This window comes from Aedes albopictus, chromosome 2 (genome assembly GCF_035046485.1).
Source record: "Aedes albopictus strain Foshan chromosome 2, AalbF5, whole genome shotgun sequence".
NCBI classification, from domain to species: Eukaryota; Metazoa; Arthropoda; class Insecta; order Diptera; family Culicidae; genus Aedes; species Aedes albopictus.
Genome location: NC_085137.1, coordinates 113,684,503 through 113,709,638, shown reverse-complemented (window position 1 = coordinate 113,709,638; position 25,136 = coordinate 113,684,503). Strand labels below are relative to the sequence as shown.

The 25,136-nt window shown below is 38.0% G+C and overlaps 2 protein-coding genes across 4 annotated transcripts; one reads left to right on the top strand and one right to left on the bottom strand.

Moving 5' to 3' along the window:
* Nucleotides 1–405: 405 nt before the first annotated feature.
* LOC109420708 (deoxyribose-phosphate aldolase) lies at nt 406–1,877 on the top strand. The gene is made up of 4 exons (XM_019695164.3): nt 406–590; nt 661–1,008; nt 1,081–1,313; nt 1,376–1,877. The coding sequence occupies exons 1-4, from the start codon at nt 563–565 to the stop codon at nt 1,748–1,750; spliced, it is 984 nt and encodes a 327-aa protein (XP_019550709.2). The 5' UTR covers nt 406–562; the 3' UTR covers nt 1,751–1,877.
* Nucleotides 1,805–23,746, bottom strand: LOC109420709 (uncharacterized). Of its 3 annotated transcripts, none has more exons than XM_019695165.3 (3): nt 23,366–23,746; nt 13,581–14,404; nt 1,805–2,026 (listed from the first exon to the last, which is right to left on the bottom strand). In XM_019695165.3, exons 1-3 carry the CDS (start codon nt 23,381–23,383, stop codon nt 1,885–1,887), a joined length of 984 nt encoding a protein of 327 aa, XP_019550710.2. In that variant the 5' UTR covers nt 23,384–23,746; the 3' UTR covers nt 1,805–1,884. The 3 variants fall into 3 exon arrangements, with proteins under 3 accessions (XP_019550710.2, XP_062706251.1, XP_019550711.2); XM_062850267.1 differs by having other exon boundaries at nt 13,588–14,404; XM_019695166.3 differs by having other exon boundaries at nt 13,657–14,404; nt 23,366–23,744.
* Between the last annotated feature and the right edge of the window lie 1,390 nt (nt 23,747–25,136).

The following is a 25,136-nucleotide window of genomic DNA, read 5'->3' as shown; positions in this document are numbered from 1 at the left end:
AGAGGTTCTCAGGATTGATGAGTGGCAGTGTGATATACTCTCGCTGGTGAATCATGCCACTGCTCTGTATATTTTTAATGTCAAATTGCTCGATAGAATGGAAACATAAAAAACAAAAATCTTCCTTCTGCTCTTTTGAGATAAATATGTACCTAATACATATTTTTTTTTATCTAGGTTTCATTTTTTTTTTTCAATGCTTAACAGTTTACTGAGCTCATATAATTTTCAATAAATTGAATTCAATAACAAAAGGAATCCCCTTATTCCAACCCATCTAAACAATTCCAATTGGAAATGAGCATTGTATCGCAGCTGACGAATCCCTCGCTCTAGTGCGTACTTCTAGCTGGCATCACTGTCTACAACTTTAACGTCACCGTATAGCAGGTACATTAGCTGTTGATGTTGATAAGCTACAGAAACATTCACGATTATCGCATCTGTTTAGTTTGCGGATCGCTCTTACTATAACTTGCTATCAGTATTGCTTCAAGTTCAAGAACAGCCAGTTCAGTGTAGTACATTCCTCTCAGTACAAATCATCTACCTCATTAGCAATATGGTTGAAAATAAGGAAATCCCTTTCGGTAAGCTCCGTACACAAGGAACGATCAGCAATGGTGCCTTTTCTGAGCAACGATTCTATCCATCTTACAGACCCCGTTCCGCTGGAAAATGTCTACGTCAATCTACGCAGCGTCGAGCAATCGGTTGACCTTTTGACGTCGTCGCTTATCAAGCGACAAACTCCGGCACAAATGCTACACTGGACGCTGAAGGCGCTGCGTCTGACGGATCTGACCACCCTGAGTGGCGATGACACGCGAGCCAATGTGGAGCGGCTGTGCTTCCGGGCGGCCCATCCGTTCCCGGAACGGCACCTGGTCGGTGCCATCGAGGGAAGCATTCATACGGCGGCCGTTTGCGTGTACCCCAGTCGGGTACGCGATGCGTACGAATCGCTGAAGGCGCTGGGCAGAGAGACCGAGATCGGAATCGCTGCAGGTAAGACGAGAGAACAGGTTTAGTGTGCGAAGTGCAGATGTGGTACATAGATGTGTTGATCTATGCTTACAGTTGCAACCGGCTTTCCGTCTGGTTCGTATCCGCTGAAGACCCGTTTGGCAGAGATCGAGTATGCCATTGAGCAGGGAGCATCGGAAATTGATGTAGTCGTAGACCGCAGCCTGGTGTTGACCAACAAATGGGAGCAGCTGTACGACGAAATTGTGCAGATGAGACATGCTTGCGGAGATCGCGCTCATCTGAAGACGATTCTAGGGATTGGGGAGTGCGGAACCATGGTTAACGTAAGACTTTTTAAATGAGTTTGATGACAGCAATGTATTTTCAACTTTCCTGGATATTTTAGGTATACAAAGCATCCATGGTCGCCATGATGGCCGGATCGGACTTCATCAAGACTTCCACTGGCAAAGAAGCAGTGAATGCAACTTTGCCAGTAGGATTGGTCATGATTCGTGCCATTCAGGAGTTCCACAGACTAACAGGAAAGAAAATCGGACTGAAGCCCGCGGGAGGAGTTCGCACTGTAAACGATGCCGTAGCTTGGATGATTATGATTCAGGAAACCCTTGGCGATGAATGGCTACAACCGGAGTTGTTCCGTTTCGGAGCTTCGGGGCTTTTGGATGACGTCGAAAAGCAATACTACAAACTCGCTGCGGAGTACATAAGAATCGCTCACGAAAAAGCTGCCACAGCAGAAGCTGCCAGTATGAAATAAGTAGCATTTAACACGTTTGACATAAGTGATTTGTTCGCAACACACAGTTTCCAAGATTTGACGAGTTTTTACTTTGTTTTATTAAAATTTGTACAATGCAATAACAATAAATAAACTAGAAAAATTGCACGCTCCTAGCTCTCGACTCGAAAGCCCTTCTCAGGTGATGAACTATATTTCACTGTCCGGAACTTGCCGCTCTTGGTGTAGTATCCGTACCGACCTCGCACATTCCCGTCGTTGTCGCGCTCCTCTACGTGAAACTGCCGATTCTTCCTATAAAAGAAAAAGTAGAGCTTTAAATTGAAATTCCAGCTAGTCTGATGATAACACAAATATCACACGAAATCCAAAAAAAACGAAAATATGCTGAATGGTCACTCTTTTTTACTCTAATTAGCAAACATCTTTCGTTTCTTTGTTAATAAACATCAACAGTAGCACAAATACGCCTGATTTGGATTATGCAAGTGTTGTTCAGCCAGGATAAACAAAAGTAGCGTGAATCAATGCTACGTTCATCAAATTTGTGTCTCCAAAGTCTGCACAAATAGAGGTTAATGCCATTTCCAGTTATGCTTAGAGCCGTAGCGTGGTCCCATGGCGCACGGTGTGTTGAAACAGGATTATTATCGCACTTTCATGAACCTTAAATATTTTTTCGTTATAAGTTAGCCTTAGCTGTATATATTAAGATTCTGGAGGTTAAAAAATCTTTCATCGGGGAAAATTAAAATAAATTCGATTTTAGTAGTTTACCACTTTTCCCATATGATATGGTATTACGCAAAACTGATGAGCCTAAATTCCGCTACAAAAAGTCCCCTTTCTAATAATAAATTTGGATCCATTTAGAGAGAAACTAATGTAAAAGTCTTCACAACGAGTTTAAATTTGTTTGGCGTTCGTTTCATGTGTCCAGCCCACTACAGTCTGCCGAAAGTCATACATCATAAAAGTCCACATTTCTTTCATTTGTGTGGCACATAGATATTTGCATTGGAGGTAAACAAATACTTTCCATTAGTACGACTCATAAATTTGAGGAAGCGCCATACACCTGTGACCGTAGCATTTACTCTCCATGTGCTAATTTGCCTGAAATGGTGGGTATTGGTTGCATGTCAATTTCTTTGCATGCCAAATCGTGTAACGATACAGCTAAACGACGATCACACCGCCAAGAAAGATGCTTCGATTGGAAAATCATGAAACAAATTTGGTGACTTAATCACGCCTATTTTTAACATTCATGTTAACTTGTTTTGAGCTAGTTTAGCAGAAACTCTGATAGCTCTTCGAATATAATAAGAACTTTTATGTATATTATGCTCTGATTTTGCTGGGCTCGATGTTTTACTAACTAGTGAAAATTCATCCTATAAATACTTTTGTTGGCATGTAGGGCACATAGGGCCGATTTCTTCACCCTGGCTTAAGCGTTAAACCTGGTTTAACTGTATGGGTAATCCTGGTTTACAGGTTAATCAGAGGTAAAGAAATCTGCCCTTAGAGAACAGCTTTTGATTACTTTTTCGGTACACGTCCTTGATACACGTACTTAAAGATAAGCATAAGATTTTGGAATCTTCTGCTCTCAGTCTAATAAATTGCGTTGATTAATCTTCTATCATCGCCGACATTTCGGTCCGGCTATTGGACCATCTTCAGGGCTCGATACACAAATCAACAGGTCACACAATTTTTGCAAACATTTAAACAGTCGGGTTGTAAAGGGTCACACCGTCTGGTACACTTTTGGGCCATCCGTTCCGGTTTGGTTTTGGGGGATTCCCTAGCTGGTGTACGGATACTACCTGCTATCAGCCGGTCGGTTCAGACTATTTCCCCTACTGATCTGCTGTTTACAATCATTTATAAAATAAAACTACAGATAACCCAGACGAACATAGTAAAAAAATCACTGCACGAGACTACCATTAAAAATTCATCAGATTACTTGTAAATTGATATGTTTCCAATATATTTTAGGCTTATGCTATAAGATGTCATTCACATTGACATATATCAAGCATGCGTTGAATTCGGTAAATTCTTAATAAAAACTTATGATGTTTTGAAAAAGATTTCAATACAATTTCTATAATTATTCTTGACCAAATGATTGTTTGATTAAAAAAAATGTTATGACATTCAAATGGGACTAGATAATATCACGTTAACCCGCTGTTTATTCTTACCCTACCCGTTTGAACTTGGCCCGGTGTACCTTATTTTAAACCAAATGTTGAATAATCATTTTTGAATGCATTTACATAATATGACAACGCCAATCTAATGTATTTTGCGTCAACTTTTTGTTGTTTGAGACTTAACAGCACACTTAACCCTAATGGTATCATAATTTTAAGATTTTGTATGGACAAAGTCCTCAACGGTTCAGAGGCAGAACTTTTACAAATGAGTCATGCTCTCTCAGTATAGTCGACTCATACTTTTTGGCAAATATCCATGTGGATGTGGTTTGACATGCAAAGTATGTGCAACAAATAACCGCCATTTCAGACAAATTAGCACATGAAGGGTATGTGCTGCAAATGCTACGAGCAAGGATGGGATCATTCATTTGCAATCATTGACATTCACTTGCGAATAACTTGCTTCAGAGACGTCGTATGGAGCACTTTTTGATTTTTGTTTTACCTGAAACTTTGTAGAACATTGTACTAGCGTAGCGTCAATAATAAAGTCAACAGAAGGCAGCAAACGCAACTCTCCATGGCGTGAATGTAATTTACATTCACCGCGTGGAGAGTTGCTTTTACAGCTCGTACACGAATTTGGTATGCGTGTCCGACCCTAATGCTATTCGGAAAACTATCAGATAAAACTACAAGGTTCAATTCATCCATACATTGTTTTTCGATAGAATGCTTCTGAATTGAGATAGTATCAAGTGAATGTAAAACTCTTTGCAAATAAATGATCCCATCCCTGACTCTTAGCTCACAGGTGTATGGCGTTTCCTCAAATGTATGAGTCGCACTAATGGAAAATATTTGTTTACCTCCATTACAAATATCTATGTGCCAGACAAATGGAAGAAATGTAGACTTTTATGATTTATCACTCGGCAGACTGTAGTGGGCTGGACAAATGAAACGAACGCCAAACAAATTAAAACTCATTGTGAAGACTTTTACATTCGTTTCTCTCTAAATGGTTTCAAATTTATTATTAAAAGGGGACTTTTTCTAGCGGAGTTTAGGTTCATCAGATTTGCGTAATACCATATCATATGGGAAAAGTGGTAAACTACTAAAATCGAATTTATTTTAATTTTCCCCGATGAATGATTTTTTAACCTCCAGAATCTTAATATATACAGCTAAGGCTAACTTATAACGAAAAAATATTTTAGGTTCATGAAAGTGCGATAATAATCCTGTTTCAACACACCGTGTGGCGCCCTTGGCAAGCATCCAGGTTGGCGCCCCGCGACATTGTTAATTTGCTAAATTTTGTAGTTAGGTATTCATTTTTTTTTTCAAAGTTTCTTTAAAAGTTGCACAAGAAACAAATTCCCCTATTTTTTTTTGTTTTCTCATAATGTTTTTCATTCGTGTATTTTTTTAGGAATTTCAATGGGAATCACCTAACAATATTCCGAAGTTGATTTCTTTTATACGAGTATAAGTACGAACATTTAAGATTTATAACATAAATGATGCATAATTTTCTTCAGCAAATTTTACAGAATTTTTTGAATTTTTGTTTCTGGATTTTTCAACTCAATTTTGTTACAAAAAATATTTAATTGTATTTTAGGGGTTTTCAGAGATCCTCAAACGATGTATTTTATAAATTTTCGGCGATTATTTTAATAGGCTCCGCCAAAATTCTCCAATAAACTCAACAAAGAAGTGTTCTCAAGTTTTTTCAAAACATTTCACAAAAGATCTGTAAGAAAATGTTCAGTAATCATTAGACAAACCATGAACATTGTTGAATACCAGGTTGGAATTAAATTCCAAAAGAAACCTTTACATCAGTTTTTGTTGATATTTCTGTAAGAATTCCCGCTGGAATCACGAGAATAAATTATCCTAGAATCTCTGGAGAAATTCCTGCAGAAATTTCCGGAGGAATACTTGATGAAAATCCGGGAGAAAATATCAGCAAGAATTTCAAATAGAATTCATGGGCTAACTCTTGAAGGAATTGCAGCAGCTGTTCGTGAAGAAATACTTGATAAAATGTTAGAATTAGTAGAGAACACTTTTGGAAGAATTTCTGAAAGAAATCTAGGAAAGAAAGGTTTCTTGAGGAATCTTTGGGGAATTTTAAAAATCCCTAGCAGATTTTATGAAGAAATCCCAGGAAGAAGTTCTTAAAGAATCCACGGAAGGCTTCCATAATAAACCTTAAGAAAAATTTTGGAAGGAATCAATGTCAGATTTTCCAACGAATACCTGGAGAAATCCCTGAATGAATTCGAAATTTATGATTTTTTGAAGTAGTTAATAAGGAAATTCATGGGAGATTTTCTAACGGAATTCTACCAGAAATATATGGAGCAATCCCTAGTGAGCATGGAATAAGTTTCTTAGGCATCAATGGAGGTTTTTCTGATCGATGTGATAGATTTTTTACAAGGGAATCTATAAATGACTTTCTGAAGAAAAAATTAGTCGAATTTCTCAAAAATTCCATAAAAGACTGGAAGAATTTTCATGAAGAATTTTTGGGATTTCTAACAAAACCTATGCAGTATTTTCCAGAAGAAATCCATGGAGGAACTACTGACAAAATCTATTGAAGGGTTTGTAGGCACCTAATCCTTAATTATATTTTTGCAGGAATTACTATACGAATTCCAAAGAAAATTTTGGAACTCTAAAGAAATTATGGGAGAATATTCAATAACATCCTTGGAAAAATATCGGGAAGAATCATTCGACTAATTTCTGAATAAACTTCTAGATAACTTTCTGAAAGCCTCTCTGGAGGAATTTCTAAAGGAATTTAGAAACGTCTTCGAGATATTTCAAGAAAAATCTTCAGAAGAACTTATGATTTGAAATTTGTTTTAAAGAACCCCTGAAGGAGTATCTGAAAGAATTTCTAGATAAATTTCAGATATATTTTGAAAGATTTTCTGAAAAAAAAAATCCAAACAAATACCTGGTGGAATTTATAAAGGAATTCCTAGAATATTAAATTTGTTTTGGGGAAATGAAAATAAAAAAGTACTCACTGGTAGTTTTTATTTTTGGGTAAAAACAGCTTGAAAGATTACTGCTAGATTTCCTAGTTTTAAAGTTTAAGCCTAAAGAAACATTTACTGGAAATAAAAATTGGTTGAACTTAAAGAGCATTAGGAATTTTCAGAAAGAAACATTCACTAGACTTTCGGAAGCTTATTGGTTTTGTTTTGCTCAATAAAAACTAAAACAGCTTCTCAAAACAAAAAGCACACTCTTAAAATCGTCTAAAAAATCTATTTTTTTGAAAATACGGAAGGACGTAAAACACATGATCAATCTTAGATACTTTAAATAATTAAATCTAATTGATAACATTCAAGAAAACAACAGCAACATCCTGTTTCCATCTAGCCTTATGCCTTTTCGGCGCCCCTCTGAAACTGTCGCCCTTGGCGGGGGCCAACCTGGCCAACCGCACGCTACGGCTCTGCTAACCATCACACCAGGTCCGCTCCACACATAATATCTTATTATTGTACTTTCAATTAGAAAATGTTATGTTTTACCGGTAAGTTCTCTTTAAAATATGGAACGTTTTCAATTAATTATTAACTAATGGCGAAGGATTTCCTGGAAGAAACCTTGAAAGATTTCAAGGAGGATTTCCATAGGATTTTTAGGTCGAATTATATCCCGAAGAATATCCGAAAGAATTCCGGAAGGAAATCCAGAAGGAAAACCTGAAGGATTCCCTCCATGAGGAAATCCTGGAGATATGGCAAATTATAGTCCTAAAGAAGCTCTTGAAAAAACTTCCAGCAGGAACTCCTGTAGGAGTTCCTGAAAGAACTTCAGGAGAAATTGCTGATGTAACTCCTGGAGGCTTCCCAGAATTCTCCAGGAAAATCTCCAAAAGAACTCCAGGAGTGTTCCCTGGAAGAATTCCTGAAGGAATTTCTAGAGGAATCTTGGAAGGAACTTCTTGATTAATCCCTAAAGGGACTTCTGCATGAATCTTTAAAGAAACTTCTGTGAAATTCCTGCATACTCCTGGGGGGTATGCTTGGATTATCATAGAAGAATCTCTGAAAGAAATTCTGGAGAGGTCCCTGAGGAACTCCTGGAGAGATCTGTGAAGGAACTTCTGGAGAAATCTGGTGGAATCTCCGAAGAAACATCTACACGAATCCCTGGAACACTTGGAGAAATCTCTGAAGGAACTCCTGAACTTATCTCTGTAGGAATTTCTGAAAGAGCTTCTGAAGAAATCTCTGGAGGAACTCCTAGACCAATATGTATCTAAATCTCAAATGATACACCTGCAAGCAGCCCTGAATCCCTCTGGAACTACCGGAAAGATTTCTAACGGAACTTCAGGAGAGATCCTTGGAGAAACTTTTTGAGCAATCCCTGAAAAAATATGCTATACTGCAGGAATCCTCGAAAGTACTCCTGGATAAACTCTTGGAGGAACTTCTGTAGGAATACCTGAAGGAACTTCTAGATAACTCCTGGAAGAATCTCTAAAAATTCTCCATGATGCATCCCAAGGAATTTCCAAGAGTAATCCTCGATAGAATTCTAGAAGGCATTCTCGCCCAAGCAACAATTTAATGCCCAATTTGCAAAACCTCTCGAAAAGTTTTGAGAGCCGTCATTAAACCAAGATGATTTTATTTTGACTTTATGATGGTGTTGGCATCTACTCGATATAAAGTTGCATGATCGAAGAAATTCTAGGAGGGCTCCAAAAAGGATCTACTGTGGGAATCCTTTATGTAACTCCTGGGTATATCCCTGAAGGAACGCTAGGAGAAATCCCTGATTGAAATTCTACAAGAGTTCCTGACGATACTCCTGGAGGAATATATGAAGTACTCTTGGACTGGAACTTGAGGGAACTCATGTTGAAATTCTCAAAGGAAATTCTAGACTGATCTCCAAAGGTTATCCAACGGGAATCCTTAAAGGATCATGTATCATGTACCACTAATTGATCTCCTGAATCCATATCCGAATCCTCCTAAAAGAGCCTGGAGGCATCACTGAATCCTTCTGGAAGCATCGCTGAAGAAACTTGTGGAGCGATGTGAATGATGAATGAAATTCAACCAAAAAAGAAAAAAAAATAGTTGCAAGAGTTTCGCATTCATATGGATACCATGGTATGCCATTTGAAGTTCTTCAGAAGTTCTTAAATAGAGTTTTCTGAATAGTTTTCATTAAACAATAGAAAGAGCAAAAACAGACCAAAGTTTTCGTGATCAGACTTAGTAAGAACGTAGTGTATTTTTCAGTTTAATTTCATGGTTAAATACCCAGTAAAAAAAATGCTAAATCTAAAATCAATGTAAAAAAAATGGAAAATGGGTCACTATCTTAGATGTTTTTGTATTCGTTTTTGCACTCCGGCCATTTTCTCCATACCTAATAGAATCATCTTTCACGAGTTAATGACCTAAAACTCATTTTAGGGAGAGGTGGCAGTCTGGGATTATGTGACGAGCCATGTTTATAATATTGCCATCTAGGGTTTGTGTTCCATCAGTAATCTCACGCTCCCAATTTCATCCTATTCGAAAACAAGCGATTACGGCACCGATTGATTCCGTTCTTTTTGTTTTCGTGGGTGCTCACTTCTAACAAAAAATACAAAAATAAGAAACAAAACAAACAGCGCTTCAATCCTTTGTTTTTCGTAGGATGAAAATGGGAGCCACATGCTTAATAAGGGAACCAATACCCTATTAGGTATGGGATAATATGCTACAAGGGGGAGGGGAGTAAAAAATCGGCCAAAAATGCTACGTCATTTATGGAGGCTCCCTTCACGCAAAAACGGCTACGCTCAAAAATGTGTTCGGCCTGCACATTTTTAGTAAACATCCATGCCGCACATGACTGTGTTGGAAACACACATTTGTTTTAAATTGCTCGTACGCTCACATGAGCATGTATTTTGCAATAATTTCGACATGGCAACCTCACTGGGTTTATAAACTACCTTCAAATACCGAAAAATATTGAGATTTTGCAAAAATGTGAGCGTACGAGCAATTTAAAAAAAATGTGTGTTTCCAACACAGTCCCTGTGCGGCATGGGCGCTACTCAAAAATGAGAGTTTTTATTTTAGAGAGTTATCTTGAATTTTGGGCCGTCAACTTGGATATTCTAATCGCCATTTTTTGACTCCGGAGTCCGGACATCTTTCTCATATCAAATATACTCATATTACATGATTTCAGAGCCTAAAATTCCATAAAACAGTCGCTATCTCGAATTTTGAGCCTCCATCTTCGATGCTCTGGACGTTAATTTTGATCTCCGGGAATCATGCTCATTCAAAATATACCTATACATATTGCATGGTTTTAGAGCCAAACACTCCATTAAACAGCCACCATCTTTGATTTTGAACCGCCATCTTGCATTTCCCATACCAAACCCTATTGAATGGTATTAGAGCCTAAAACTCTATTCTATAGCCGCCATTGAAATTTGAGCCGCCATCTTAGATTGATTACCAGTGTTGATTTCCTTACAAAATTCTGCAAGCGTGCTGTAAAATTTGCATGTCAAAGGCTACGAACATCGGCACAGTTTGAAGCGTCGCATGATGGGGAATCCGTTTTATTTTATTGCCAGTTTCACCGGTGTTGGCCCGGGGGGAAGCGCCTCAAAGTGAATAACTTCTTTTGCGCATAGTCATACATACACTACAAACGGACATCATCTTAATTCGTCGAACCGAGTTGACTGGTATATGTGTCTTGACCTACCGAACCTTCTATCGAAAATTATTTTTTTGAGACAGCATATAACCTTTCAGTACACTTTGGTGTACGAGAAAGGCAAATACGTGCCGATTAACAGGGGTTAGATGGTACCGAGTAATTATCAAGCTTGGTACAAGTTCAGAGTAGGTTATCCAATGAATTCAGTGAAGTTCCAGATCATCCAAACTCTTTTAAAGTTTGAATTTTAGGCCGAAATGTATAATCGCTTGTACTTGTATGTAAGCAAAAAATCTTTTGTTTACATTGCATGTAAGATTTACCACAACAAGTTAAACAAAAAGTGGACAAAAACCGTAAAACATGAAAAAGTTTTATCTGTCGCATATTTTTTATTTCCAATTTATCTAGGTAGGTAGTCAAAGCAAGAAACCGAAAGATAAAGAGTAGTTCTTCCAAACGAGGAACAATAATAGTTGTTTTGTTGGGAAATTGAAGAGTTCTGGAGAGCCATTTGTATGGAAATTTTGCGTTTTTGCGCTCCGTCCCGATAGGGATATAACATTTTGGAGCTAAAAACTCGAGTGACGAATTTGTTAGTACATGTATGACTTTGCACAGCTCATTTTGTTCGATACATGTAGATTATTTCAAATTTTTCTACAATCGTTCTAGCAACGTCGTAGACCACTGATATTATGCAGGAGTCAAGGCCTCCAGCTCTACACTCGTAATGAAGATTCAGGTACACTTGAAACCATGTCGAGTACATTATTTGTGTTCAGAATTAACAATATGAAACATAACATATGTTCTTGTACCGACTTTTCGAACCCTCTAAGCAGAATACCCTCTACGAATGAGTGTAATTAGTTTCGTGCCTTTTAATTCCGCCCTAATTGGCTTCTTTAGTGGTGTTGAGATAATTCCATATTCTGAATCTGCATGCCAAACTGAGCCGAAATCCAAATTTTCATTAATTTTGGTGCCCGGGAACCTATTTAAAAATCAATTTTAAATTTGTATGGGAGCGATTTGTCGAATCACCCCTCGTCGCATTTTGTACTGAGCGGAGCTGTCAAGCAGTTGCCCAGCTGTCAAAAGGTGATTTCAAAAAATCTCTTCGAAATTGATTTTAGATACCAAAATAAAATTCTAAAAATCTGAAAAAAATCATAGCGGCTCAGAAAAAGGTGCTCTTTCGTTTAAAAATAAAAAATCATTGATTTTTTCTTAATTTAAAAACCCAATTGCTTATCCTTTGACAGATACGCGTATTTCGACTACCACTTGTAATCTTCCTCAGTGTCAGTTATCCAGAGTGGATAACCAGGGGACACGCATGCGGCAAGGTAGGCCTACTGCTCATCTTTTGCGAATGTGTTAGTGTGACTGGCAACACGACCAGAAGCCTGGTCGAATCCTGCTTGGAAATCGGTTTGTTTTGTCGATGGGGATGGCCCGCGAAATCGCATTGTGATGTTTGGGAAGGCCCACTCGATGCATGTTAGGTAGGCGTACACTCATTGCACAATTATGGGTCACTCAAAGAACAACCATTTCATAATATGAATCGTTTTTCATACAAAAATAACACTTTCATTATTTTTATTTTATATTCTCATCATTGAAACCCCTTTTGATTGTTTTAAATAAAAATCTGCTTGTAAAATTCACTTTAGGCGGTGAAAATTACTAAAATTTTGGTGAATAATGAAAACCACAATAATGGGTCAAAATTGGCTGTGTAACAATTATGGGTCAATTTGTTGCCTATTATGGGTCACTTAAGAGAAATCGGCTCAAAAATAATGTTTTGTCTATTTTTCAATGAATGATCACTTATTCTCGATAGATCAACTATAGTAGAATCTAAAACTGGTTTCAAACCTCTTAACGAAGCGTGTTTTCACGATTTGGAATCAATTTTTCAAAATTGGGTCAAAATCTCCAACACAACCACCGATAAACGCCTAAAAGTATGCAATGCCCATGTACGCAGAACTGTCAATATTATGCTGCACAAAAAGTGACCCATAATTGTGTGATTTTCGGTGTTCCTTGGCACAATAATGAGTCATTTATATTTTGCCAGAAATAATTTTTAATTAGCTGCAGTCACATGAATTTCTACATTTAGAACGTTAATTATACCTTTGTTCTGGTGACGATACCATTTCGCACATGAAAATCACTGAAGCTCGCTTTTACAGAGCTTACGAAAGCAGCGCACGCACTGTCCGATATTCACAATCGAAGCGTTACTTTGACAGCTAGTTTTGCGCCGAAAAAAAAATATTGAAAATATGTATGTTTTGATGTATAAGCCCGTGTGCGATACGTATAGTGACACAAGACAAATCAACTTATGTGCGAAAAATAATAATAGCTAACAAAAGCTTGCAATTAATTAGTATTTATCTATTAAAGTGGAAAGTGACTAATAATTGTGTGTGACCCATAATTGTGCAATGAGTGTAGTTTGTTCGTGTTTGACGTGCCTGCACCCTCCCTGTGGATAACTGAGGCAGATTACAAGTGTTAGTCGAAATACGCGTATCTGTCAAAGGATAAGCAATTAGGGCGGAATTAAAAGGTACGAAACTGATTACACTCATTCGAATAAAATATGTGCATAAACTTGACTGATGCTGTGAATGATTTCAATTGAATGATCAGAGACCGGTTCATTGATATATTGCAATGATAATTAGATAAAAGTGGTTTCCTATTTTAATTTCAATTAGATTTGGTTGATATTGAACGCTTCTAGAAATTTTTCAAAATTTGAACGAAAATTCAACAGAGTTATCATTCTACATATTTCCATTCTCTGTATCCGCCCTAACTTGCTACTATCCACCAAAACCCCACGTGCTATTAGTCATCCACGCACACACACACACACAAACCATCCCCCAATTTACCCGCTACCCGTGTCATATCCAAACGCATAGCTGTCCGGCCCCTTGTGGCCGTGCAGCTGATAATCAACTCGGGCACCTTCGTTCTCACTCGGCAACCACCGGGTGTTCTCGTCCATCCGTCGCTGCTGACTCGGCATGTACTCGCCGGTGTTCAACTCGGCCACAGGCGCCGGTTTCGCTGGTTCTTTGGTGGTGATCTTTCCCTTCGCCGCTTCCGCATCGGCGTCGGCCTGCGTCAGCCAAGCCGATGCCAGCAGCTTCTCCAGATCCAGTCCTCCGAGGAAGTCAACCTCGTCGATTTCGCCGCTGCTCGGTAGCCCGGCGTTCTGTCTGGATCGTTCGTTCTCCGTCTTCTCGATGTCCTCAATGTGTTCCGTGGTCTTGATGTTCACCAGCTTCTGGTTCGGGATGTATTTCTTACTCTTGCTCTTCCTTGGCTTGGCACTGTAATAGTTGGGTTCGTTCTGTTCGACCGGTGGCGGCAGCAGTGGTTCCGTGAGATCATCCTGCCGGGGACTATAGGAGCCGTAAGACGTCTTTTGGGGAGATCCGGCTAACTCGCTGGGCGAATCGATCTCCCCAACTGCGAAAAAATCCATCAAACGTTCGAATTCGTCCTGCTCCTTGGGGATCACGCGGATGAAATACCCGGTGCCGGGCTTCGTGGGTGGGGATATGTCCTTATTGATGGGGCCACCGTTAGCAATCGGGGCTACAGGGCTCAGCGAGCGGTCTTCGCGGCTGGTGACCAAGGCTTGTGGCTTGCTGACCTTCATAGGTAAAGCGATGGTTTGAACGATGATGCTGAATAAGCATATCGTTGACTGAAACGAAACAATGGCAGTTGTTCAACATTAGGAAGGTTGTCAGGTAATTACGAAGGTTAGCATTTCATTGGGTCCAGCTCAATACATTTGGTGTATAGTGATTCTCCTATGTGAGACGCTCTTCTTTAACACGGCTGTATTCTCGGATGTCTTACATCCCATAGAGCAATGTGTTAAAGATTGAACATAAATTGAATTTGGAAATATTCAAAAAACATCGCTCACAGTCACAATATTTGATAGTTGATGGTTCAATAATCAATCACTAATAATTTAATCAATAAACACAAACATTTATCCAAACTTTTGAAATACTTTTCATTAATTATTCCTCATGATAAACTTTTTTGGTGAAAATAATAATTGTCCGATTCCATATACTATAGATCAAACACGATTTCCTTCTATGAATTTAACACAACATAGCATTCCTACATCGAGGAATTGCTGTACAACTAGGTATTTAACGCCACCACCATGCATCGTGTTTCAAGGCGGTAAACATCATATCCAGACCAGAGACTGACGAGATCAATTAATATCAGTTCCATTTTCATCCATCTATCATCGTTCGTCATCATGTACAACGCCAATGAAGGCTTTCAGGTGGAAAATTATGAAATTATGGCCATTGCATAAGCCAATTTTGGCCAATGAGCGTTCAATGAGGAATGCATGTGTGAGATTGTTGTGAAAAAAATTGACTGGCGTTTGATTCGATTCTTCTCTTGCTGGCAGGTGGATCTTATTGACTTGTGAAATTAAGGGTTCGATAGGTTTTCCATTCTACATTCTATATTTGAATTCGAGGGTGAATTCAATCATTGAGGACAAATTTGATGAAGCAGTGAGTTGTTATATTACTCTATTCTGAAAGTACATCAGCATTTCATAAGAGAATACATTTAAATATTAATTAAAATATAAAAATTGAATTGATTGAATGAATAAGACAAAATCTCCTTGAATAAATGAGACGAAATATCCTACCAAATTGTGGTTCAATGGATTCTGTGATGATTACGACCTTCACTGGTTTAGTATTTGATAACAAAAGACACTGAAAAAAAAAACATTTGGACATGAAAAAGTTTTTGTTAGAGAAACTGTTTCTCCTTAAAAGTTCTCATCTTGCGCTGTATGGACGGTTGGTAGGGAACATAATTACCTATCCTGGGACAAAATTTCGTCGAAATCGAAGATGGTGTTTTTTTTTGTAAATCGATTTTGAATTTTTTTAAACAATTTTTTTCAGTAAAGGACTCAATTTGGATTTTTTTCAATATTTTTTTCATGAAACTTGACGTATTTTGTGACAATCACCCATAGAACATTTACTTGTAGGAGCAGCCAGTTTTTTTTAAACTCATTTGAAAAAAATCGGTAAAAAAGGTTTAGCCCTTTTCAAAAGATAGTCTAGATAAATTTTGAAGGAACTAAGTATGCAAAGTGGCTTATCTAGTCAAGGTCTACAGATTTATTTTACAAAAATTGGAAATGTTATGAGTTCGTTGTTGGAGAATGATCGTTTTAGCTAAGAAATAATCATGCCAAATTTGAAATCCGTATCTCAAGGCTAAGTGGTTCCTCAAGGGGCCTAAAATGGTCAAAAATTCTATGGGACTGGAAAATTTTTTTTTCTACGAAAAAATACGCTATTCTACTACTTCTGGTGATTTTAGGATTCTGAAGGGCCTTTGGCCCGAAGGGCCCAAAATGTGCTTAGAATTGCGATATCTCCATTCGTTTAAAAGTTATTGGCCAAAATAGGTTAGGTTTAATTTAAGATTTAAAAAAAATCTATTGCAAATAAGTAATAAATGCAATTCTAAATGCATTTTTAGCCCTTTAGGGTCCTAAGATCACCAAATTTAGTAGAATAGCTTATTTTTTTTTTGTCGAAAAAGAAATCATATTTTTTTTAGTCCCATACAATTTTTGAAAAATTTAGACCCAATGAGGGACCCCTTAGCCATGAGATACGGACTTCAAATTTTGACACGATCATTTTCCAACAAGGAATTTATAACATTTCCATTTTTTTTGCAAAATAAGGGACGGCCTACTACACACCCAGAAAGTTTCATTGGAATCTGAGAGGGTACTGCTAACATTTGTTCGAGTTGGCGCGAAAACCGTCAATAACGTTAACAGTATGTTTCAACCTTTTCTCATGGATGCCTTCTACCAAGCTCTTGTTTTCAGCTGCTTTTCGCTGATATTTGGCGATATTGCTATATGATGATTATATCATCTGAAGTAAATAGCTCAAACAGTAATGTACGATGCTTCTGTTTGATGGAATACTTAGGTTGTACAGTTCCAGGATAACTTAACATTGAACTGCACCTAACCCAACCCTGCATGAGCAGAATTTGTCATGAACTGACTGATTGGCATGTGTCAGATAAGGAGTCTTCATTTGCCAGTGATGGAATAACGACGGTTTGGATGGCAATTAGCAATTACAAGCGCGTTTTCGGTCATCGGGGTGCATATAAAACAACGGTTTTCACTATAGCCGACTTTTCGATCGTTTATTCACTCATCTTCAGGGCAAACTACAATTTACATACAAAGTTTGAGAAGTCAAGTCATTTGTTACATAAAACATAAAATGACTCACAATCAAGGTTGTTTTTTGGTCAAGTGGGTTTGAACATGGACAATTTGAACGACTGACAACATTACACTAAAATTATAATCACACATATAAATTTCGGACGTTATGGCTTGATTCATTTTTAATTAACAAAACTTTGAACGGATCACAAACTTATACAGCTTTCACCTGGGCACATCTATACAGGTTTGAATCAAAATGTCTGTGAGTGGAGACGTCAAAACGAAACGATGGAATAGAAAAGACATTAACAGAAATTAGGGATGTGGGGGAAGACGGGGTAAGACGGCCACCCTAAGCCAAAAAAATCATAACTTAAAACTGACAATTATTTACACTAGCTTCAACACAGCATATCTTTTTTCGAAGTGTTAGGCATGCAAGAAAATTATCTTTCGATTCGTGCTGTTGATACTTTTCTAATTTAGAGCCATTTGAAAAAGTGATAAGAAGGACCATAGCGATTTTTCAAAAGAATAGTGATTAGATATGTTTGAATTCCATACATTGAAGTAAGATATGACTCCCTTAAGTCCTTCACATGGAAAATTGGTTGACATAATTGGGTTCTTTAGGGGTATCCGGATTATTTCATAATCGGATTATCCACCCAAAAATTAATCGGAATCCAAAACTTCATAATTTTTGAAGTGCGGGAACTATTTTTAAAATGCATTTAAAGTTCGTGTGGGAATTTTTTTTTGTTCGGGTCGAACTGTCATTTCATCGATTGAACTGTCATTCTATCCACGAAACTTAAAACTGTTTTGTTATTTTAACCATCAAAACAAAGCTATTGGAATCCAATAAAATCACGTTATACTCAGAAAAATGAGCTCTATCGATTAGGCTATGAAAAATACCTATATTTTATTCACTAAACAACCCAATTGTCCGAGGGTTACCATTTATTATTTTCATTGAGGTACTGTAAATATGGGTACTCTAACACCCATTATTATTACACAAATGTTGTTTCTGCTTACCTCCCTTGTAAACAACGCAAACATGAGTTCATTTATGTGAAATGGCATATTTGCAATAAACAATTTTTGTTAAATTGGATGCAGCTTTATTTTTCTATGAACTGAGGGGTGGCCGTCTTACCCCCTTCGAGGTGGTCGCATTTACCCCGCTAAGCGGGGGGCATATTTTATTTATGAGGTTAATTCCTAACGATCCTAATAATGGCAATCCCGCTCCTCTTTTGCTTTATTAACATTCCTGGTTAGTTTTGAACGGGTTATTGTTTTTGACTTGATGATTTTGTGGCTATATCGGTCTTTTTCTACCCATAGTATAAGGGAGTAGAGATCAAAGTGGATGATGAAATGTTAGATATGATAGTATTCGCTAGGTAGCGAACAAGTGTGAAAATTTTATAGAAGGGGAAATTAGGCAAGTAGGCCATGTATTGAACGAATGCAACGAATGCGTGAAATTTCTGCCGTACGACCTGTGCTTTTTAACAGATCGGCTTGGTTGGTAGTTAATGCCACCTTACCAAGGCTGGCAAAAGTTTCAGGCACCCGACTGCCTATGTATTGTTCTGTTTTCACCACAAATTCTATCGATCGGTAGCTTTTTCGGAATTAGCACTCCGTTCATAGGGGTATGCCTCTATCGCAGCGTGTTCTTCCTATTAACTTGCAGGTCGCGCGACTCCCTTTCGCCAACTGACGTAGTTTTCGCGACCCCCCATAGAAATTCCCTCATTTGTTGTCTGTTACAGTAAAATATTTTACTGTCCCTTGAGACCCCCTGGATGAACGCCGGCGACCCCCCTAGGGGGTGACGACCCACAGTTTGGGAAACCATGGTATAGTCAATATGCAATGGAAATGAACAAACACATTTAAAACCAAGTACTTCCAGGATATCATAGCAATGATTGGTTTAATGAACGTTGAATTTTGAAAATGGATTTACTAGCTTAGAATAAAACTTGTTAGTTTAGCGTTTCTTGTTATTTCTTCAGTTTTTAGAATTCATTGATAGCATCATCAAGCAGAAATCAGTTAAATCTTCTTCTGTCTTCATCTTGCAGCTATCTTTCTGATTTTGATACAGGAAAAGGTTGTTCTATTGCAGTATAGACTGACCAAGATGCTGCCTGTGCAGCTGCACAGAGGCTAAAGAATAGGTCCAAAACTGTTTCATACAACTTATTTCTTTCTATCTTTTTTGTTTATCTATAAGGACTGTATCGGAAATTAACTATAAACGTTCACAACTGCCTTCGAAATAAACATAATTTTATTTTTGGAGATACTATATAAATCTTTTAAATAGAGAATGGCAATATAAATGTAATCATTTATATTGGACTTTTATCTCAAAGATTGCACATATGTTTTTAAAATTTTGGACATCTCCTAAAAATTTGAAATTGCGAAAACTGTGGGAAAAAAAATCATTTTTTTCTCTTGTTTTTGCACAAATATATTCTTTTCCAGAATGCTCATTATATAGGAAAATTATTTTTAACATCAAAAATTCCCTCCGCAGTTTAGGGCAATTCTTAAAATTGAAAATAGGCCATTTTTCGAGGAACTCTTTTTTTATGCGTCTTCAAAAAACGATTACGCAAATAAAAAATACATAAAGTTGAAAATTTGCATTTTTTTTCAATTGGGTATGTATTTCAATCTACTGAAGAGGTAGTTTTAACAAAGAACGGAATTTTATAACCTCTGAAAATATTTAAAACAGAGCATCAAAGTTCGACCAAAAAGTAGGTGTTTTTTTTTTGGAATAGACCATATTATCATTGTTGGAGGTTTTTCTATCCAAAATAAAAATTTTTAAGGTCGGTATTGAGTGATATGTTATGTGTACATATCTGCTAGTAAAAATCATTGTTTTCCAGATTTTTCCCTGTACAATTTATTGAAACGCTAAAAAAAAAAAAAATTGCATTTTGTACAGATTGTTATTTTGTGCGGTGTACTCATTGAATCATATTATCAATAATACTAAATATTTTCCAAATTTCTTCAAACTTCTTTAAACTTAACTATATTGTGAAGATTTCATAGAAGAACCGGAATAAAAAGACCAACCGTGCTTCGAGATAGAGCATTTTCAACGTTTATAGTTAATTTCCGATACAGTCCTTATTTTTTGTTTAAGGTGAAACGGGACGCCGTGTTTTTTTTCTATCTTGTCTCTCTTTCTATCATTTTGCCTCGCAATTTTGAAGATGGTAATCTCGAGTTCTATCGCACTAAAGATGCTGGAAGCCAATCAGCATATGCACTGCAAGTGAGCATACAGGTTTTTGTTGCAAAATATGAAGTAGACTCTGAGATTACCATCTTAGTAGCAACAGAGCAATGGCGGATATTTCCTAGACCGTCCCGTTCACCATTAATTTAGTATTTTCTAGTTAGCTTATATGACATCCCTGAAAACCGGAATTCACAAATACCTGGTAATTTGTAGATTTCCTGTGCAAAATAGATTATTCTTCCTTCATTTTAGTGAAACATTTTCCGGTACCGGTATTTTACCGGTATTACCGGTACTGCAAGCCCCAGTACCGAAATACCGGTACTCACCAAAAGTGGTCGGTACTGCGATCCCTAACAGAAATAGAGCATCACAGCGTGCTTTACCGATGTTCTGCTTGTATCTCTGCTATCGTGCGTGATTGAGTGCAGTAGACCCGGGAAGACAACACTCAGATTGCTTATATCGGTTCGTTGTCACAAACAATGTGACACATTTCAAGATGGGTTGACTGGGTAGCTCGCTTCCATTGCAACTCCAAGAAAGTTTCATTGTGGTTTTGTTACTACAACACCTTCCATTGTGGTATACCATAACTGTTGCTTTGAAAGAAGATTGTCCTCTGCGGTGTATTCTTGACTGCAATTCTGATCTGTTCAAGTTCAAAATATCTTCAGATAAACCAGTCTTTTGTATAGCTACAAATACCTAGCTTCTGCCTCGAGGATTTTAGCTATAGAACTGATTTAGTGGGCACTTAAAAGCTCTGCTTACTTCAAATCTCCAGGAGCAAATGGGGTTTAGTTTTTTTTTTTCTCCAAAGGGATTTGAGTATTTCAAACATGTGTTGAACTCTTCGACTTTTCTATTGGGTATTTTCATGGCGTGAAATGACTCCATAGTTTTATCTCGAAAGGATGCGTGCGTTGTATAAAGAAGGAATGAGTTCCAGATTCATCTGGTTATCTCGTATTTTCTGAAATGCTTGAAACGCATTGTCGATTATCACATCTGTGGAGTTCGTCTGGCTAACATGCCAATTCATGTGAACTCACATGCCTCTCAATTTGAGATGTCCACAGTGATTCTTTTACACAAAACTGTACAGGTCGGACTCAATTATCCGGAGTCAGGTTCTGAAGCTTCCCAAGCATGTATCTGGAAAACGGATTGATGTACAAAGCTGCAGCAAGCATTCCGTTCCTCAGATACACGTTTGGGAAGCTTCAGAACCTGACTCCGGATAATCGAGTCTGACCTGTATACGTTTTCAAGAAAACACTCGCTCAAACCTCCAATGAGCTATAGGCTCTTGTCGTGACCCAGTGGACAAGTACGGTGGAATCAGTTATCCTGGGGGGCTTCCGTCCGGACTAAAGAAGAGAAAGCTTTTTTTGATAATCTTTTCAAGTTTTATTGTCTTCATCTATCTCCTACAATTTCTGTCTCAAAACTGATTTTTTTTTTCTCTCAAAATCATAGCCTACTAATTATTCTAACTATCCATACTTCGTGTTACTTTCCTAAATTTTGAAACATTTACTTTTTAATATTCATTATTGTTAATCTCATTCTCTACAGCTCTCTTTACGATTATGCGTTTTACAGTGTCCTTTTCAGGGCACTAATTAAACCCGTTGTGGGCTCTCGTTGCGCTTTTGCGTTCATTCCTTCTTCTAGAACACCTCTTCCTATTTCATCACCTTTTCCTTTCCTAATCACATTCCATCCATCGTCCCATTATCCCTCAGGTAAATGATGAAATAGGCTTATATGTATGGCGATGGCACAAATGTCCCCGTGCCTCTGGAGCCGGCCTTCAGATACCTGATACCATAGCGTTCAAAATATATTGATGGCCATGATGAATGTCAGGAACATAATCGTCCGCACTTTAGATGATAGAGGCAATTTTCAGGTTGAGGATATAAATCATAAAACGAGACTATTGATTTACAGTTTTGTTTTGATACAGTAGCGAAGCTGAGTACAATAATGGCACCATTCATTTGCGACAATCACTTTTTGCTAGCTCACGTATGCACAGTAGTACCGCTATTGGCCAAAAATCAAAAAATGATTTTCAAATTCATGAATTTGAACGATTTTCATAATCCCAAGGATGCAGAAAAAAACATTTATGGATGTTTCTGTCGCATATTTTGTTTGAGAACGTGAGTAATGTAAAGCAGTTTGAAATTCTCAAAATCTGTCGAAATATTACATTACATCTGAATTGTATGTCTCGCCTTCGTATAACAAAACTAAGTGAATTTTCGTATTTCGTCTAACTGTGACTGTCCTGGTAATATTTTGTTAGTACATGTGTCAATGGATTATTTCACCTTTAAACGAACAATTTTCCGCTAATAGTTTAAAACAATCCCCTGAGACTTGTTCTAGCAAGTTAAACGAATTACAAGACCAGGACAACCAAGTTAATTCCACGCTGAAGAAGACACCCATGCCGTGTAAGAACTTTGGGCAGTTTATAAACACCGTTTCTTTATTAAAAGATTGCGCCGTCATTTCTAACATAAAGCCGAAACTATACACTGGAGCCACCAAAAGAATCATTGTTTTGTTTAAAAATCCTTATTGAAGAAAAAAATCTAATGTCATTGAACTTTCAGCTTTTTTAAAGTAGTTTTCTTCATCACTTATCTTCATTTAAATAATAAAACATTGTACGCTCATTGCATTGTGAAATTCCCAGAAAACGATGCCAAATTGTTTCGAAGCACCCCACGTGCTGCCGGTGCGACATAGTTTTCTACAAGCTCAGTTCTTTTTTTCGCCAAATTGAAAACTCACTCTCATTGGACCAATTAAACCCATTCACACCGCACACTTTCATTGCACAATAATGTTCTTCATCGCCGTCCACACAATAATCCACGAAACGAAACCGTTTCGATGCTGATGACGATCATAAACGGCGGGTAAACATTGGCCCAACCTCCATCACATAACCACGCTTACGTCCAATTACATGCAATAATTCGATCAAGCCCATCGATCGACACGCAGCCCGAGGTACGAGTCAACACCACTCAACTGGATCACTACACCGCACCCGAAGAAACAAACAAGTTCAAAATTACCAGAAGTATGAGCTTCATCTTGCACGTTGCAACCCACTGCGCCTCTCCGGTTCAAGATTTTCGTTACTGTTTTCCTTCACAACAAAAGCACAACTGAATTTTCTTCCACTCGAGCACCACAAAGTCAATAAACTGTAGCGCCAAACTCCAACTCCCGACAGCGCAGCGCTTTCGGTTCTCCTTCTCTCTCCCGGCGCCGACCAACCGACCGATCGACCGACCGATCACTCTGAATTCGTGAGCTCACACGTGATCTCGGCGATCTGGCGAGGGCACGTTTTCAGGCTCTAGGTTGAACTGAGTCTGCTGCTGCTGTTGATCTGCTCACCATCGATCGACGTCCATCACTTTTCACCGAAGACATGTAAATAATCACGCCGATCAGCAGTTCTACCTTACTTATATAGATTAAAAGGCCCCGGGTGGTCGGCTGGTGGACACACGTGCACGATTCGTAAGGTGGAAAACCCTACCACACCAACCCGACTGCAGTGGTATGCCGAGAAAACACGCACGAATGATTGATGAATGATCGTAGAATCGCAGATATCGGGCCGATACATATCCTTGTCGCGGAAACTGCCAAATTTCTCTTATATGGATATTCAACTAATCGAATTAAACATTTATAATCGATCAATTACTGAAAATTAGGTGATAAACTCCATTCTCTAATTGTTTTGCTTGCATTGTGTAATCCTTCGAGAGATGTTTGACCATTGACAAATACATTTTGATTGCAAATTATTTTCTGTGGAATGATTTACCGAAAATACGGATGACTCGAAGCCCATGCACAGAAGAGGCGAAGAGGGAAATGCATTGAATCAGTGCATACAAAGAATGAGTTTCATGCAAACATTAAATTCATGTGTGAGTCAATATGTGAAATGAGAGAATTGAGTTTTGTTCCTGGAGTTTGTTTCTAAAACAGATTTGGCTTCTGGGAGTTCAAAATAAGTTAATAAATAAGGTTTTAGTTGGATGGTGTTTGGTTGAGGGACAAAGAAGAGCAAGTCTTCAAGGGTCTAAGAAAGAAATTAATAAGAAGTTCCAGGGAGATTGAAAAGAGAATGGGAGCTACAGGTGGTCTCAGAGGATCTATAGACAAGCAAATTAGGTGGGAAGGGGGAATCGGAGTACAAAGGGCAAAAAACGATGTAGGAAAGTTTGCATGGGAATACCTAGAAAGATTTGACACGCTAAAATAATCTGACACAGTGAATCAGACCTATTGTAAGTTTCCTTAGCTCCCTGATATGCCCTACCTCCTAGCAGTGCTGTCATGGTAAAATCAGAGCTGGTTACTCAAAGTTTCCATGTTTCAGCGCCCCCTATACAGGTACGCCCTCAACTAAATGATTTTATTATTGCGCAGAATTAAAATTTTTTTTTGGGATAACCTTGAACCACAGACAAACAGACGTAACACTTCGAACATTTTCCGATTCAAATCATAGTCACGAAAACATATTCGCCCAATGCTAAAAGGCCTATGTTTGGCCGACCACCAACTAGGTGGCGGTAGTGAGCAAACGTCAAACTCGAACAAAAACGATGCGAGCGCCACGGTTGGGCAGTTGGCCAACTATCAAATTTTGAAAAAAGACCGTTAAATCGGTGTACGATGTGAATTATCAGAGTGTTACGTATGTTTGTCTGTGCTTGAACTATTACTATTATTCACGGACTTTTTCTGTAACTATCGCGGAAGGGACATTCTCACTGGGATTTCTTTTATGAGCTTTGCTAGAATTCTTCTTAAAATTTC

Coding starts and splice junctions, on each gene's coding strand:
- LOC109420709 (XM_019695165.3), bottom strand. Junction 2,027..13,580: donor GGATATGACACGGGTAGCGG/GTAAATTGGGGG, acceptor TTTCTTTTATAG/GAAGAATCGGCAGTTTCACG.
- LOC109420708 (XM_019695164.3), top strand. CDS start 563: ATGGTTGAAAATAAGGAAATCCCTTTCG. Junction 591..660: donor AAATAAGGAAATCCCTTTCG/GTAAGCTCCGTA, acceptor TCCATCTTACAG/ACCCCGTTCCGCTGGAAAAT. Junction 1,314..1,375: donor AGTGCGGAACCATGGTTAAC/GTAAGACTTTTT, acceptor TGGATATTTTAG/GTATACAAAGCATCCATGGT.